Source organism: Chiloscyllium plagiosum, chromosome 8, assembly GCF_004010195.1.
Source record: "Chiloscyllium plagiosum isolate BGI_BamShark_2017 chromosome 8, ASM401019v2, whole genome shotgun sequence".
Taxonomy (NCBI): Eukaryota; Metazoa; Chordata; class Chondrichthyes; order Orectolobiformes; family Hemiscylliidae; genus Chiloscyllium; species Chiloscyllium plagiosum.
The window spans coordinates 105,842,453-105,858,863 of record NC_057717.1 but is presented as its reverse complement, the minus strand read 5'-3'; the positions used below and the strand labels follow the sequence as shown (position 1 = coordinate 105,858,863).

The 16,411-nt window shown below is 45.9% G+C and overlaps 2 protein-coding genes across 2 annotated transcripts in view; one reads left to right on the top strand and one right to left on the bottom strand.

Moving 5' to 3' along the window:
• The window catches only part of LOC122552388 (ribonucleoprotein PTB-binding 1-like), a 43,366-nt gene extending 41,836 nt beyond the window's left edge, over positions 1–1,530 (bottom strand). Inside the window, exon 1 of the mRNA XM_043695137.1 lies at positions 1,417–1,530. Coding sequence (XP_043551072.1) covers positions 1,417–1,530 — 114 coding nt within the window. The remainder of the gene's footprint in view (positions 1–1,416) is intronic.
• Positions 1,531–3,327: 1,797 nt separating this feature from the next.
• LOC122552301 (calcium-binding mitochondrial carrier protein SCaMC-1-like) lies at positions 3,328–16,286 on the top strand. Its single transcript, XM_043695027.1, has 9 exons — positions 3,328–3,858; positions 5,241–5,328; positions 6,208–6,319; positions 8,413–8,571; positions 8,781–8,930; positions 11,619–11,726; positions 14,521–14,688; positions 15,313–15,463; positions 15,842–16,286. Exons 1-9 carry the CDS (start codon positions 3,717–3,719, stop codon positions 16,024–16,026), a joined length of 1,263 nt encoding a protein of 420 aa, XP_043550962.1. The 5' UTR covers positions 3,328–3,716; the 3' UTR covers positions 16,027–16,286.
• Positions 16,287–16,411: the final 125 nt, after the last annotated feature.

Here is a 16,411-nt window from a genome sequence, read left to right as displayed (position 1 = left end):
CTTCTCCTCGGGAATTTTTGTCCCAGGCCTGGTTTCTCCAACTCTGGCCCGGATCATGGCCGTATGCTAACTGCCTGTTGCCCCACAGCGTCTCACCCGAAATTCATCCTCTTCTTCAGCAAGTAACAGCCAACATGTCTGTCTCAGACTGTGAGGTTTCTTCAACTCTCAGCACAGGGGGATGATCCCACAGATTCTGACAGCCTTGCTGGATGTTGTGAGGGGTCGGGTACATTTTGCTCCTGCCCCATCTGCAAGATTATCGCTTTCATGTGGTCTCTCCTACCTGCACTCTTTCCATCCCAGGACCTGACCTCACATCGACCATGCCTTTCACCCATGTCGGGCCACCCCCGTGGTTTCTACAGCAATCTTTGACCCCTGAAGTGAATGGCTTCTCTTGCCTAGAGGAGTCTTGTGTCCAGCACTGGTGTTCCTGATGCCATTTCATCCTCCGCCCACAGGTCTGGGAAGACCAGATTTAACCGAGTGGAGAGTTAACTCTGCTGGAGTAGCCCCTGTAGTGGTATGAGGGGTGTTCCAATAGTCAAACAGAAACTGGGCCAATTTGGGATTAAGTGAAGCTGTTGGCTGTGTCTTTAAGTCTGCCTTCAAAGTTTGGACTGCTCTTTCCACCAGATTGTATGGACAATGGATAGTATGGAGTTGTCCTTACATGCTGAATGCCTTTAGAAAATAATTCACTTCCCTGCAGGTAAACGATGGCCCATGGTTTGTGACCAACACCCTCCAGGAGTCTGTGTATTGCAAAAGATGTTTGCAGCTTTTCAGTTGTCATCCCCATGTTTGACAAATGAGCTCTTTGCACATCCAACCATTTTGAATGAACTCCACAATGACTAAGAATATAGACCCCATGAAAGGATTGGTGAAGTCGACGAGTAACAGAGTCCATTCTCATGAATGTGGGGGAGCTGCTGGTATTAATTCTTGTCTTTGTTGGCACTCTGGGCACTGCCCCACCAATACGGTTATGTTGGCATCCAATTCTGGCCACCAGACATAACTTCTTGCTGACATCTTCATTTTGGAAACCTCTGGATAATCCGAATTGAGATCAGCCAGTAGCTGGCGGTGAACTTTGTTCAGGACAATTACTCTTGCTCCCCATTATAATATGCCATCCTCTATGGTCTCGATGGGTGCAGAAAGGAATTAGTTCTGGTTGCGATGGCCCTTTTGTTTCCCCAATCACCGCCAGCTGTTTTGGTTTTGTCAAGGCGGGATTGCTTTGTGTCTACAGTCTGATATCGTCAGTGGTGACAGAAAGGGTGCGCGGAAAGCTTAAAAGCAGCGTGGACGCTCTTCTAGTGGCAGTACTAGCAATCGAGTATCTGCCAGAGGGAGGTGGCTCTAGGCATCCATATTTGCCACTTGGCCTCCCGGACAGTGTACCAACATGTAACTGTCAGCACTCAGAATAAGAGCCCACTGCTGAATTCGGCCTGAAGCTATAGGTGGCACAGCCTTGTCCTCTTTAAGCAGACCTAGCAGGCGTTTGTGGTCCATTCCTATTACAAATGTACGGCTATAAAGGTGTTGGTGGAACTTATTCACACCAAAGATGACCATCCAACCTTCCTTCTCTATCTTGGTATATCTTCGTTTGGCATCATTCGGGAAGCAGACACTATTGGGTGTCCCTCTCCATTCCTGATGAAAGGCTTATGCCTGAAACATCAACCCTCTTGCTCCTCGGATGCTGCCTGACCTGCTGTGCTTTTCCAGCACCAGACTTTTCCACTCTGACTCTCCAGTCCTCACTTTCCCCTCCTCACTGTATCCTTACGGCGACGCCTCTTCCAAAAGGATGCCCACCTTGAACAAGTTCTCCTTCTCCCTCCATAAGTTAGTTGGGGCGCCGGAACACACATTGTTCCCTCCTAAGGTGTGCCCCTGCCTTCGAGAAATGTTTGGGCACAATGTCCGAGTTCTCTAAATGCTCTTTATTGGTCATCCCGGTTATTACCAGGTCACTCAGATAAATGGTGACCTGGAGTAGACCTTGTAAAGTGTTCTCCATCGTCTGCTGGAAAATGGCACAGGCTGATCATGCCTCAAAAGGCAGCCTCGTGTCCTGGTACAAAACCCTATGGGTATTAATTGTAGTATATCTCTGGGAATCCTCATCTATCCGCAATTGCAGGGATGCATGACTGCTGCCCAGCTTCATGAAGGACAGCACCCCCCCCTTTCCCAGCCAACTTTGTGAAGAAATCCTCCCTGCGAGGGATTGGGTGTTTATCGAGCTCTGCAAAGCAGTTCACCATTTGTTTGAAATCCCCACAAAGGTGAACCAACCTATTGGGATTCCAATGGGTACAAGTGATGTTGCCCATCCTGCAGACTGTCCTGGTTTGATTCTGTACTGTCATGCTTCCTTCCCTTTCCAGTGCCTCTACTTTTGCACAACAGACCCAACAGAATCTTGCAGAATCGTGGAATTGCTTGTTGGTCAGCATGTAAAATGGCCATGGCCCCTTTGATAGTCCATAGACCTCACTGAACAATTTCCAAGTATTTCATTAGCATTTCACTTCAGACAGCCATTTCCTAAATGAAAATGTTGAGACAATCAAGTTGAATCTTTCTCAACCAATTTTGCCCCATCAAGCTTGGGCCCAGGCCCTTCACTACAATCAATGGGAACTGAACCAGCTACTTCTCATAAGAGGCCAGAACCAGAGTTGTTTCTTTAATCTGCAGGGGCTTCCCAATGTAGGTTCTCAGCCTGGCCAAGGTCTTACACAAACTGAATGGCTGGAGTCCAGAATCAATGTTGGTAAAGGCTGGTTCCACAATCACTGATACAGCCGTACCACTATTGCTTTCATGAGAACTGGGTGACCAGTGAACCAGACATTTATTTTGATTCATTTTGATTTAGATATTGTTCAGTAATGTGACCGTTCCAAACCATATGTAGGTGGCCTTTACAGGGTGTGCTTTCTCCTGGATACCAGCCAATGAATTCCCATACTCAATTCAGGCTGAGCGGGACTCTTTCACTGTCTCGAGTCCACGTCCTGGCAGCAACTACAATGGCCTGTTGGTCCAGATCCTTGAGAAAATTTTAACCCGTTTGGCCAAAGCTTGGCTTTGTTTTGGGGTTTGGATGTGGACTGATCTTGGGTCCCTTTGTTCAGGACATGTCCTGAGTGAGGCTGTGTAATTGCTTTGAGTCACGTGGTGTTGCCCAAGCTCAGTCGGCCTGCCAATGGTGTCCACTTCCATTGGAATACCCTCTCACTCATAAGCCCCACGTGCTGCATTTCTAATGACAAAGCCAATGGAGTTGCCTGTTGTCGCTCGTAGATGCTTTTGCATGGTCCTATCATTAACCCTCCCATCGTCACTGCTGAAATAACTCCACAATGGTTGGTATCCTGTCACCAAGTTCCCCTTTATTTACACATGCATAGTACATGACAATGACTCAGCTAGTACAGAGCAGGCCCACGCAGTGAGCAGAATCCCTGACCCTTCTGTTTATATGTCAGCCAGGGCTTCCTGATTGGGGCTGTTAACCTAGTCCTATCAGGGAACTCCTAGTTTAGGAGATCCGCCTGGCTGATCTTGTTGGAATCACTACAGCTTCACCTCCATCTAACTGAGTTGATGTGAAACTCTCTCCGACCTTGCTCAGTGATGGTCATAATAGTCGCTACTCATTACTTTCATCTTGCCTTCTCTCAATGCTTCTCTTTCAGGAAATCCTCCGAGCCGGTGATACCAATCACGACGGTCAACTCGACCTGGCAGAGTTCATCGAGTATCTGCGGCAACATGAGAAAAAACTCAAGCTGATGTTTAAGAGCCTGGACCAGAACAATGATGGTATGGATGACGTTACCTCATGGCCAAGAACCCCTGCCCACCGTACTCTTCCTCAAGACCCCCAGCATATAGTTCCAGTTAAATTATCTATTTAATCTTAAGAATTGTAATTGAATCTGCTCACTCTTTTTTAAACATTCATTTTCAGGTCACTGTTAAGTCCTGGCATTTTGTGCCTGCTCTCAGAGAGTCGAGTACTGGGTTTTCCTGTCGATCTGCTGCAGACTGTGTGGTATCGGTTGAGACACAGTGCTGTTACACAGGAAACCCCGAGGTTTTAACCCAGTGACGATGATAGCGATGAGCAGGGTGGTGTTCCCATGGTGACACTGCCCTCTCAGTTGTCAAGCTTGTGTGTTGACAAGGGGGTGTTGGAGGTGCTTTGGTCGGTTGCTGTAGTGCATCTTGTTGATGGTACACACTGGTGTAACTGCACTTTGGGGCTGGTGGAAGGCACAATCGAATTCAGTGTTTGATCAGCATTCCAATTTGTATTCACTACTCAGTCAGATTGGTCCCAGAGCCGCAAGAATAGTCCCTCACTCCTGCAAACAATAGGCAGCAGATGGAACACAGCCTAGTCCCAGATAAAGTCAGTTCCTCAACTAGCACAAACTGACCCACAGTTGGAAGAAACTCAAAATGAGAGCTGGGAAATCTTCCTAATTCAGTCTGATTAGCCATGGTGTGAAGGTGTAAGTGTTGGACTGGGGTGGACAAATTCAGAAGGTACACGACACCAGGTTACAGTCCAACAGGTTTATTTAAAATCACAAGCTTTTGGAGCGCTGCTCCTTCGTCAGGCAAAGTGAATTGGTTTTGATTTTTTGTAATTACCTCTCGACCTTAATCAATCAAATCATCGATCATAGATCATTCCTTTGTTTGCTGTAGAGCTGTTGACACTTTACTCACACCGTTTGACAGTTTGATCACCTGAAAAGACTTGTTATTCAGCCTGTCGACACTCCACTCACACCATTAGTATTATCTTTTCACGTTCTTAATTCCCTGGAATTATCTTGCAATGATCTCTGCCTATAAATTCTGTGCTTGTGCGCTTCCCTCCACTCCCCTGAAGAAGGAGCAGTGCTCCGAAAGCTTGTGATTTCAAATAAATCTGTTGGACTATAACCTGGTATTGTGTGCCTTCTGATTCAGTTCGATATGGTAATGCCCAAAACTAAAATGGGCCAAATGGCCTCCCAGTCCTTGATGGGACAAAGTGTGTCAGTCATGGAATCTCCAGTTGAGCAGTTCAGGGAGACACAATAGAGCCCTTGACAGATAAACACCTGAAAGGTCTCTGAGACTCTTTGACATTGTCTAGTCTGACTCTGGTCTGCCTCTCTGTTGATTTTTGTCTTTGCATCTTGAATCAGGTCAGATCGATGCCTATGAAGTTCAGCACACACTCTCAACCCTTGGAATCACGATCACACTGAAACAAGCAGAGAGGATCTTGCAAAGGTGAGACACTGTGCGTGCAAGAACATTCCTTCTGCTGCTTTTCCAGTCGAACCACTCCACAAGTGGCTATACGTCATGTGTGGGAATGGCAGCACGTACTGCATAACATAGATCTAAAACCACACTGACAAACCCTGCTGTTTCATACAATAAATATGGGAAAATTCATCTCACCCTTTCAAAGCGTTTCACACCTTGGCTGAAAACTAACATGTTAGACAGTACAGCACTCCCTCAACACTGACCCTCCATCAGTGCAGCGTTCCCTAATAGTGACCCTCTCTCAATCTGGTGCTCTGACAGTACTGACCTTCTAACAGCACCGGAGTCTCAGCCTGGGTTTAAAGTTCAGGTCTCTGGAGTGGGACATGCATCTCTGACCTAAGACACAGCGAGATGCATGCCCTTGGACCAGGAGTGTTGAGGCAGGGGCTGGAAGACTGGGGCAGGGGCTGGGAGACTGGGGCAGGGGCTGGGGCAGGGGGAGGATAAAATAAGGGGATAGAGTGCAAGTGAATGAGCATGTTGGAGGAGGGGAGTTGAGGGTTGGGGAGGCTCGGTGTGGGCTGGCGAGTACGAATTGGGATATTAGAGGAGGGAGCAGTGAATGCTTATACAAGGGGGAGAGGTCCAGCAGGTGCCTTCACTTTCACATTAGATCCACGGAGATCCAGGAAATAGTGACAGGTCAGTGAACTGGATGAGTCCTTCAATTAGCAACAAGGTCAACTGAAACCTTGAGCATGGAGCAGAGGCACTGGTTTGGAGCAGGAGCTGTCTGTGGAACATGTTTTGGGAAAGTCCTGCAGGGCCAGGAACTGGGGCGAGGGCAGAAGATTAACCTCAGCTTTCACAATGATTCTCCTCTGCCTCACTCAGCATGGATAAAGACGGGACAATCACTGTCGACTGGAATGAATTTCGAGACCATTTCATCTTCAATCCATTAACCAACATGGAGCAGATTGTTGAACATTGGAAACATTCAACGGTAAGCCTATCCACAGCTTATACACAGCCTATACACAACTTATAGATTTGGCAGATTATACTCGGCCCATAGATAGATTATACTTAGCCGAGAGACAGCCTATAAACAGTGTGAACAGATTCAAGAACAGCTTCTTCCCCACTGTTATCAGAATCTCTCAAATGTTAATGTTGGTCTCGCTCTTTCTCTCTCTCTGCACCCTCTCTGTGGCTCTAACACTGTATTCTGCACTCTGTTCTGCTACCCTGAAGCATTTTGTATGGTACTATCTGCCAGAATCGCAAACAACACTTTTCACTGTATCTCAGCACATGACAACAAGAAATCTCATCAAATTAAACAGTTCCACAGTGCATTGACTGCCAGAAATATCCATCACGAAAGGTTTGACAAGGGCTGGGTCTTTCCTCTTGAAGGACAAAGGGAGACCTAATCCAGGCCCTTTAAAACAATGAAAGATTTTGACATAACATGGCAGATTGGAACAGGGGTTGGCCATTTGGTTGTTCGAGCCTGCTCTGCCTGTCAGTATGATCGTGGCTGGTCAACTCAATGGCCTGTTCCTCCTTTTCCCCATACCCTTTGATCCCTTTAGCCCCAAATGCTGTACTCAGTGTAGATAATAGAGGGAATGTTTCATTGTGTGAGAAAAGTAAACTCAAAGCCATCATTAGACCATAGCAATTAAGAAATCTGATTGGGAATTCAGGAGAAGCTTATTGATATATTTAAGGGAAACTCTACCAGGAGATGAGGAGAAGGGAGTAGAAGAATACAATGGGAGATTTAGATGAGCTAATGCTAGAGGATGCCCAAGGGGCATGGAAACATAAGCATGGACTGGTTGGCTTGCTTTTGGGTCATATGTTCCGTGTAATCAAGTTGCCAAACTAATTCACATGATCCATATCCATCCTCCCATTGATGTGTCCATCCAGCAATTTCCTGAATCCCACAGATTCCATTCCAAGATTACTGGCTCCATGCTGGCAGCACAAATTCCACTCAGAGCACTGGCTCCAGTCTTAGAGCATTGTGTTTATTCAGAGCACTGGCTCTGTGCTGGGAACACTGACTATACCTTGGAGTGCTGACTGTCATCTTTCTTATACACAGTAAATGAAATAGGCAAGATCACTTTATCGGTCATCACAAACAGGCCCTGTATTGGTTAATCACATCGTCTGGCTGTGGTGGGGGGGGAATGTCTCAGCATCAGCCATCCTGTATTTTGATTGGTGTGAGGGCATAAAGGGCGTGAGGTCAACATGTGATTAAAAATTAAACATCTTGTTCAGGATTCATTAAGATGGGAGCCTTCACATCTTCGGCTCTGGGCGTCATGTTGGCATTGTTCTTGCACAACAATCAATGGATAATCGGGGGAGATGACGGAACCTGTTAGGATCCAGTTTATGATTAAATTGGGAAGTGCTGTGTGGTGAACTGAGCATTTTTTAAAAGACAAACAAAGACCATTCCAAATCTCTCCATCACTGGGGTTTTCCTCACCATATCTGACTCTGTTGTGTATTTGTTGACAGAGAAGAGTTGCTGTGATTGGTTAATGGCGCCACATGCTGTGATGAGCAGGGAGGTGGAAGGTGAACTCGTTGATCTCTCTTTGTCCAGTAATCACTCAGGTTCCCCTGCAGTGATCAAATCACCCTTCCTCAGCGAGCTGAGGCCTGTTAGCTGTGCAACGATCCTTTCACTGTGAAGTCACAAAGTGTGTGTGAAGACAGGGCAGGGTGTGTTTCTGATCAGCTGATCATATTCATTAGCAAGATTCACACTGTTCCCAGAATCGGACAAGACCATTCAGCCCTTAAAGTCTGTCCTGCTTTGCTGTTACCTCCAGCTCCTTATTTTGCTTCCATACGTCTTCATATTCTCCACCAAACATTGATTTCTGTACAGACAACTGCCATTGACTCCAACCTCGAGAGGCAATTACAGACTTAAACCCGGCACTGGGTTAATTTCCTTGGCTATGACCTGTGAGCTTTCCAAGGCAGTCTCAGAGAGAGAAAAACAAATTCCCCTTTGAAAATGTTGTCCTGGTCTTAAACTCTGCTCCCTTTGATTTACAGTTCATGGACATTGGGGAGTCCCTGACTATTGTGGATGAGTTCTCAGAGAGCGAGAGGAAGACTGGCTCGTGGTGGAGGCAGCTCCTGGCAGGAGCTATGGCAGGTGCAGTGTCACGCACCTGCACTGCTCCCCTGGACCGACTTAAAATCTACATGCAGGTAAAATCCACACCGTCGCTGACAGCAACTAGTGAGAGTGATCTGGATCTAGTGACCCAGCTCCTTAGCTTGGTCCTCTCCCTCTGGAGAAACACTTGGTGTCACTTCAGAATGGGTAACTCACCATCGGTGTCCATTGTGTTTGAGCCAATCCAGCCCAAATGAGGCAACGGTTGAAATTCACTGATATTCATTCTTCTTCCCTCCAGGTCTTTGCAGCCAAGCAGAAGTTAAACATGCCTGGCGTGTGGATGATGATGGTGAGAGAAGGAGGTTTCTCATCTCTGTGGCGAGGGAATGGAGTTAATGTCCTGAAAATCACCCCAGAGACAGGCATCAAGTTTATGGCTTACGAGCAGGTACTGAGGAAAGGAGAGGGCCATTGCCAGAGTTTTCACCTCAAGGGCAACATTCCTAGCTTTGTTTGTGCATTACGTGCAATCCAAATATCATCAGGCTATACCAGGCTCATTCCAGTGTCCCAGGCGGACTTTCAAATGCAAACAGTTTCGCACTGAGCCACACCTTAGAGCCCGAAGGCTGTCGTTTCAGTCCCTCTCCATACATCTGAGCATAAACAGTCTCAGCTGCAACTTTCCACACCAGGGCAATGGATGTACAGCCCAGAGCTATCATCCTGACCCATCCAAACAATGCTCCACAATGGATGAACAGCCCAGAGCTATCATCCTGACCCATCCAAACAATGCTCCATAATGGATGTACAGCCCAGAGCTATCATCCTGACCCATCCAAACAATGCTCCACAATGAATGAACAGCCCAGAGCTATCATCCTGACCCATCCAAACAATGCTCCACAATGAATGAACAGCCCAGAGCTATCATCCTGACCCATCCAAACAATGCTCCACAATGAATGAACAGCCCAGAGCTATCATCCTGACCCATCCAAACAATGCTCCACAATGAATGAACAGCCCAGAGCTATCATCCTGACCCATCCAAACAATGCTCCACAATGAATGAACAGCCCAGAGCTATCATCCTGACCCATCCAAACAATGCTCCACAATGAATGTACAGCCCAGAGCTATCATCCTGACCCATCCAAACAATGCTCCACAATGGATGTACAGCCCAGAGCTATCATCCTGACCCATCCAAACAATGCTCCATAATGGATGTCCAGCCCAGAGCTATCATCCTGACCCATCCAAACAATGCTCCACAAGGTCCTCCTCCAATTCTCCAAATTCCTTCAAGTGTTTATTGAGCTCACTCTCAAAGAAATCTTTGCTCTTCACCTCAATCAATCCCTGTGCAACTGCGTAAAGACCTTTGTGCTGTTGTGGTCACTTTCACAGGTCACACACTGCTTTTCATGTCCAGGTTCTTGACACAGAATTTAAACTGTCAATCAGACTAGCATTCCCTGGATTACCAGTACACACAAACCAGCTCCTCTGAGCTCACTCTCTCAAGACTGAAAAACAACATGGGGAACTGTAGTCACTCCCTGAGAGAGCTCACACACTACCAAAGACACTTTTTTTCCTGCACATCAACAAAGGTTTTCTCCATGGTCGGTTTATGAGAGTGTCAAAAGGTTTAACTGTGATGCAGATGAAGACTGGACAGCTACTGGAGCAAACCCTCCTCACCCACCCAACTTTCCCCAACAGACCCTGGCTGATCCACTGAACTTTGCAGCACCTCTCCTCTGCATTCCCTGCTGGCCCTCGCATCCCTCCTACTCCAATTGGGAAATTCTACCATCCCAAAATGATGTTACTCATGAGTCGGGATGACGTACAGAGAGCTGGCCTGTGTTTCCCTGCAGTCAAGCTGTGACAGGTCCCCACTCCTGGTGTGATCAACAGCATAGCACGGAAGGATACAGAGTCATAGAGATGTACAGCATGGAAACAGACCCTTCGGTCCAACTCATCCATGCCGATCAGATATCCCAACCCAATCTAGTCCCATTTGCCAGCACCTGGCCCATATCCCTCCAAACCCTTCTTATTCATATGTCCATCCAGATGCCTTTTAAATATTATAATTGTACCAGCCTCCACCACTTCCTCTGGCAGCTCATTCCATGCATGCTCCAATCTCAGTGTGAAAATGTTGCCTTCATGTCCCTTTTATATCTTTCCCCTCTCATCCTAAACCTATGCCCTCTCATTCTGTACTCCCCCACCCCAGGGAAAGGACTTTCTCTCATTATCCTATCCATGTCCCTCATGATTTTATAAACCTCCATAAGGTCACCCCTCAGCCTCCGATGCTCCAGGGAAAACAACCCCAGCCTGTTCAGCCTTTCCCGATAGCTCAAATCCTCCAAGCCTGGCAACATCCTTGCAAATCTTTTCTGAACCCTTTCAAGTTTCATCACATCCTTATATATACACGAAAGTGATTAATTCCCTCCTCATCTGGAGCTGCTAACTCTCATTAGGATAATTTCACAACTGCCAACAGCTCACAAGGTTCAGCATGCATCTATGGATTTTGTGAATATGAAGGTAGAATATTGACTGAGTGGGTCACTTGACAGTCCCACCAGCCAGAAGGCATATCATTTGAACCTTCAGTATCAGCAGGAAAATCCTCACTCCTCCATTTCTGAGGGAACGGAGTTTCATTTAATGTTGCTGTTGGTGCCTAATTCTGAATAGCTAACACATTACAGACCACAGAGCTAAACCCAGGATCTTTATGCTGCTTTCCAAAATACACCAACAAAGTCAAAGAGGACAATTCCATTGGAGTTAGTACTGAGGGCATGTTGCGCTGTCGGAGGGTCAGTGCTGAGGGAGCGCCGCACTGTCGGAGGGTCAGTGCTGAGGTGTTCTGCGCTGTCCAAGGTGTTGGTCTTCTGAGGTAAGGTTAAATCGAGGGTCTGTCTGCACTTTCAGGTGAAGCTCATTCGGCCCGTCATGCTTCTATCGAGTTTTTGAAAGTTCTGTCAATCATGCCCCTCTCCTGCAGCCCTGTGTTTCGCAATGATCAGGCTTGTAATTAAAAAGGTATGTGATGATACCTCGTGGCTAAAACTTTCTTTTTTAAATTCCTGAACAGTATAAAAAGTTATTTACGACCTCACACTCCACACTCGAGGTGCACGAACGCTTTGTGGCAGGTTCACTTGCTGGTGTCACCAGCCAGACTCTGATCTATCCGATGGAGGTAAGCAGTTTGTGTATCACCTACAGTCAGCATGAGCACTCAGAGTTATCAGGAGGATTCTCTATCCCCAAGAGTATAGAGGCTGTTTCATCGAGTCATACAGCACAGAAAGACACCCTTCGGTCCAACCGATCCATGCCAACCATGTTCCCAAACTAAACTAGTCCCACCAGACTGCGCTTGGCCCATATCCCTCCAAATCTTTCCTATTCATGAACATGTCTTTTAAACATTCTAACTGTATCTGTTTCCACCACTTTCTCTGTTGGTTCCTTCTGCACACAAACCACTCAGTGTAAAAATATCACCCCTTATATCCTTTCCAAATCTTTCTTCTCTCACCTTAAAAATATGCCTGCTGGTTTTGAACTCCCCAACTGTAGGGAAAAGACCCTTGTCAGTCACCTTATCTATGCACCTCATGATTTTATAAACCTCAGTAAGTTCACCCCACAACCTCCGACACTCCAGTGAAAAGAGTCCCAGTCTTTCCAGTTGATTTTTATACCTCAGAGCCTCTATTCCCGGCCACACCCTTGTTAATGATTCTAGAGTTTTGAAAGGAATTAATGGGGCAGTTGTGAAGATTTTTCTTTCCAATAATGGGGAGAACTTATCACACAACTCATCAATTGAAAATGAGTGCCAGGTTATTCTGGAGAGAAGCTAATAAACATTTTTACATGCAGAGTGCGGAAATGTCCCTGACAGTAATAAGTGCCCGGCATGGTGGCACAGTGGTTAGCACTGCTGCCTCACAGCGCCAGAGACCCAGGTTCAATTCCCGCCTCAGGTGACTGACTGTGTGGAGTTTGCACGTTCTCCCCCGTGTCTGCGTGGGTTTCCTCCGGGTGCTCCGGTTTCCTCCCACAGTCCAAAGATATGCAGGTCAGGTGAATTGCCCGTAGTGTTAGGTAAGGGGTAAATGTAGGGGAATGGGTGGGTTGCGCTTCGGCGGGTCGGTGTGGACTTGTTGGGCCAAAGCGTAATCTAATCTAATCTAAATAGATGTTGATTTAATCAATAATGTAAAATTGGAGACTGATAGATTTTGCTGAGACAAGACAATTCGGGACCTACAGTGTGCACATTGATTCAAGGATGGGCAGCGGCATAGGCTAGATGGGCTGAAAAACCTCTTCATGCTTGTGTGATTGCTTATCGATCAGTAACTGCAGCTTTCTGTGTCTCCATCACACACACCCAGCAATAGGATAGCAGCATTCCCACGGACCAGTATTTCACAAACAGCACCAATCAGCATGTGCGACCATACCCTGATCCAAATGCATACTTCACTCTCTGTAAATAGTTCCCAAGATGACAGGTACCTAAGATTTGTTGAGTAACCTTGTGAGGTGTTGGGAAAGACAGTGGTTAAAGTGCTGCTCAGAATTTGGTCAATGTATTCGATTCCCATTATGGAAAGATGTTTCGATCACTTTGTGAGAGGAATGATCATGAGTGAACCCAAGAAAGCAGCAGCTAATGCACTCATTTCCTTGCTAAAAGAATGCTGCTCACCAACCGGTATATTCCATTTACTAGCACAATCCAGTCGCAGTCTGAACTAGACAAGGTAGAAGGTACTGTCACCTGATCGACAGACTTCAGACTAACAAAAGGCCTAACCTCAACCACACAGGAGAAGGCTGCTCAGCCCTTTGACTGTGTCCTGTCTTCATTCAATCAGATCATTTCTCAATTGGATCTTAACTAACAATAGCTTCCGAAACATATTCAAATATTTCAACAGCGGTTTCACTTCATTGAGCTTGCAAAGAATTTTGAGTACATTGCATTAAAAAAAATTACATATAGGTAAATGATGCAAGTACAAAAGTGCACAATCATAAAAATTTAACTTTAATTGAATGTGTATTAAAGTCAGTTACATTTCTTCTGAACGCTCGAAGAAAACCCAACTAAAGGATTCAGGATGAAGAGACAGGGCTAAAAATCAAATTATTCCTCAATTGTCCTCAACACCAGTCATGAATTTTCCTGGTGAAATAGAGTTAAGGATGCTGGGATTTAATGAGCCAGGATACTCATCAATTAATCTGCAAACATTTTGCAGTCAAACACCATTCTTACCTCTCAGATATGATACTGAAACAAAGTCCCACGTTCTCTCAGGTCATTTACTTTTCATTCTTTCAAGGGATGTGGGTGTCACTGACAAAACTAGTAATTATTGCCATCCTAATTACCCTTGGAAGTGAATGACTTGTTGGGACCATTTCAGAAGGCAGTTAAGAGTCAACCACACATAGGCCAGACCAGGTAATGTCCCTAAAGGACGTTAATGAATCAGAGGGGTTTTTACAGTTGCCATGGCTGTGATTATCTTAATATCCCAGATTTATGAATTGGATTTAAATTCCATCAGGGGCTGTGAGAGATTTCAGGATTACTGCACCACTATCTCCAACCTCTCAGGATAAAAGAGCCCACGGCAGTATTTCAGGGACGAGCAAGAGATTCTCCCTGATATCCTGGCGAATATTTAATATTCAACTGACATCACTCAAGTAATTATTCGCTTATTTAATACATTACCGAGTATGAGAGCTATACTAAGAACTACCTCTACATCACAACAGCTCCACTTCACAAAGTATTTCACTGGTTGAAAAACACTTTGGGATAACTTGAGGGTATGAATAGTACTGTAAGAATGCAAGTTCTTTCTCTCCTTATTCCTCCTAAATGTCTCCCTAACCCTGAAAGCTCTGTTATCTTCACTTAACAAGGAACCCCTCATCCTCACGACCAACCTTTGATCCTTTAGGTGCTGAAGACCAGGATGGGTCTTGGAAAGAGTGGCCAATATATGGGAATCTTTCACTGTGCCCAGAAGATGCTCAGGACAGAAGGCCCACGTGCATTTTTCAAAGGATACATCCCAAATGTTATTGGAATCATTCCTTATGCCGGGATTGATCTTGCTGTCTATGAGGTAACTCTTAAAAAGAAAGTGATTGTGTGACTTGTGTGAAACTTTCTTGAATGTCCCTTGGGCCAGAATCGGATATTTTCTTCTGATTCGGGTGTGCGCGTGCTGCATTGTGATCTTGTCCACACTGCCTGGGTTTTAATGGAGGTTTGCTGACACCCACAGATGACATTTCAGCAGAGACACTAATCCTTTAAAAAGGGCACGAGTATCTGTGGAGAATGAGGAATGTAGTGAGAACTCACAGTTGACCAGCTAAGATGACCACTGGGTGAAGAGCTGCTTTTCTGCCTTCAATAATAGAAGGCCATTCTGTCCATTAAGGCTGTGCTAACTTTTCAAAGAGTCATCCACCTCCATTCCTCTTTTTCCCAGAGCTTTGATTTCTTTCATTTTCCAGTATTTGGCCAATTCCCTGATGAAAGTTATGACTGAATCTGTTTCTTCCACCAATTCAGCCAGGTTTTTAAAAAGCTACATCTGCCTGTGATGAAACGTGGGACAACACATCCTGAAGTGGCAGAGCAATTGGCAGCTGCTGTTTTCCACAAACTGTGGGTAACTCAGTCTCATTTCCAGTTCTGTGCACTACTTCCCATTCATGAAGCTCTTTCTCTTCAATGGCAGACCGTGAAGAACAAATACTTACAAACCTACGGCCATTCCAGTACTGATCCTGGAGTCTTTGTGCTGCTTGCCTGTGGCACCATCTCCAGTACTTGTGGTCAACTCGCAAGCTACCCACTGGCACTCGTACGGACTAGGATGCAAGCACAAGGTTAGATTGAGAGGTTCCTGCAGTATTACGCTAAGAATGGGGATGTGGGACACTCTGAAATGGGAGCTGGGGTTTGTGATCCCCTTGCCAATACAATGAACTCAATAATACTTATATCAGAAGATGCTTGATAAAGTTCAAGAGCTCAGGATATAAGGAATGAGGGCCAGAGAGGGGGCCCAGGACTGGAGTTGGGGACATGATCGCGGGGTCAGGAGTGGAAGCAGGGCAGGGGCAGAGTGGAGGCCAGCATAAGAGGATGTTGGGGGCAGGGAGGGGGACCAGACTTGAGAACAGAGCGTGCTGGATAGACTGTAAGACAGTTAGCAGGAGCAGGGTAATTAAAAACCTCAAATATTCTCTACTTTCATCCCACAGCTGTCATCAAAAATGAGCCCCAGCTCACCATGATCCAGCAGTTTACCCGGATAGTGCAAGGTGAAGGCTGGTCTGGCCTGTACCGAGGAATTACCCCCAACTTCATGAAGGTGATCCCTGCTGTGAGCATCAGCTACGTTGTCTATGAATATATGAAATTCTTCCTGGGTGTCACCTCGAAGTAATGGGGTACCAAGACCCTTGGCTGATGGACAATTCTTCTCTATTTTGTTCCTGTGTTCTCTCTAAGCAAAAAGAACTCCAGAAAATTACCGCATGCTAGCCAAACTGAAGATGAATGTCCTCTCTGAACTCAACAGTTACCTCCAGTCTTAAATCCTCCTTTTTATTTGATTGTGCAATTTTCCAATCACCAAAACCTCACTGTATTGTTCTCAGGGCAGCTTTCCTTTGCATTGCTGCCTTCGATCAAGTCAGGGAAATGATCTTCAGCCTGCTTGAAGATCGCCGTTTAGGACTTGGATTGGATTCCTAATTTTATCCTCACTTGAGGTGCACTTTTCAACAAGAAACACTGGGTCAGCAAAGAGCAACCCCAGCTGAGATTGA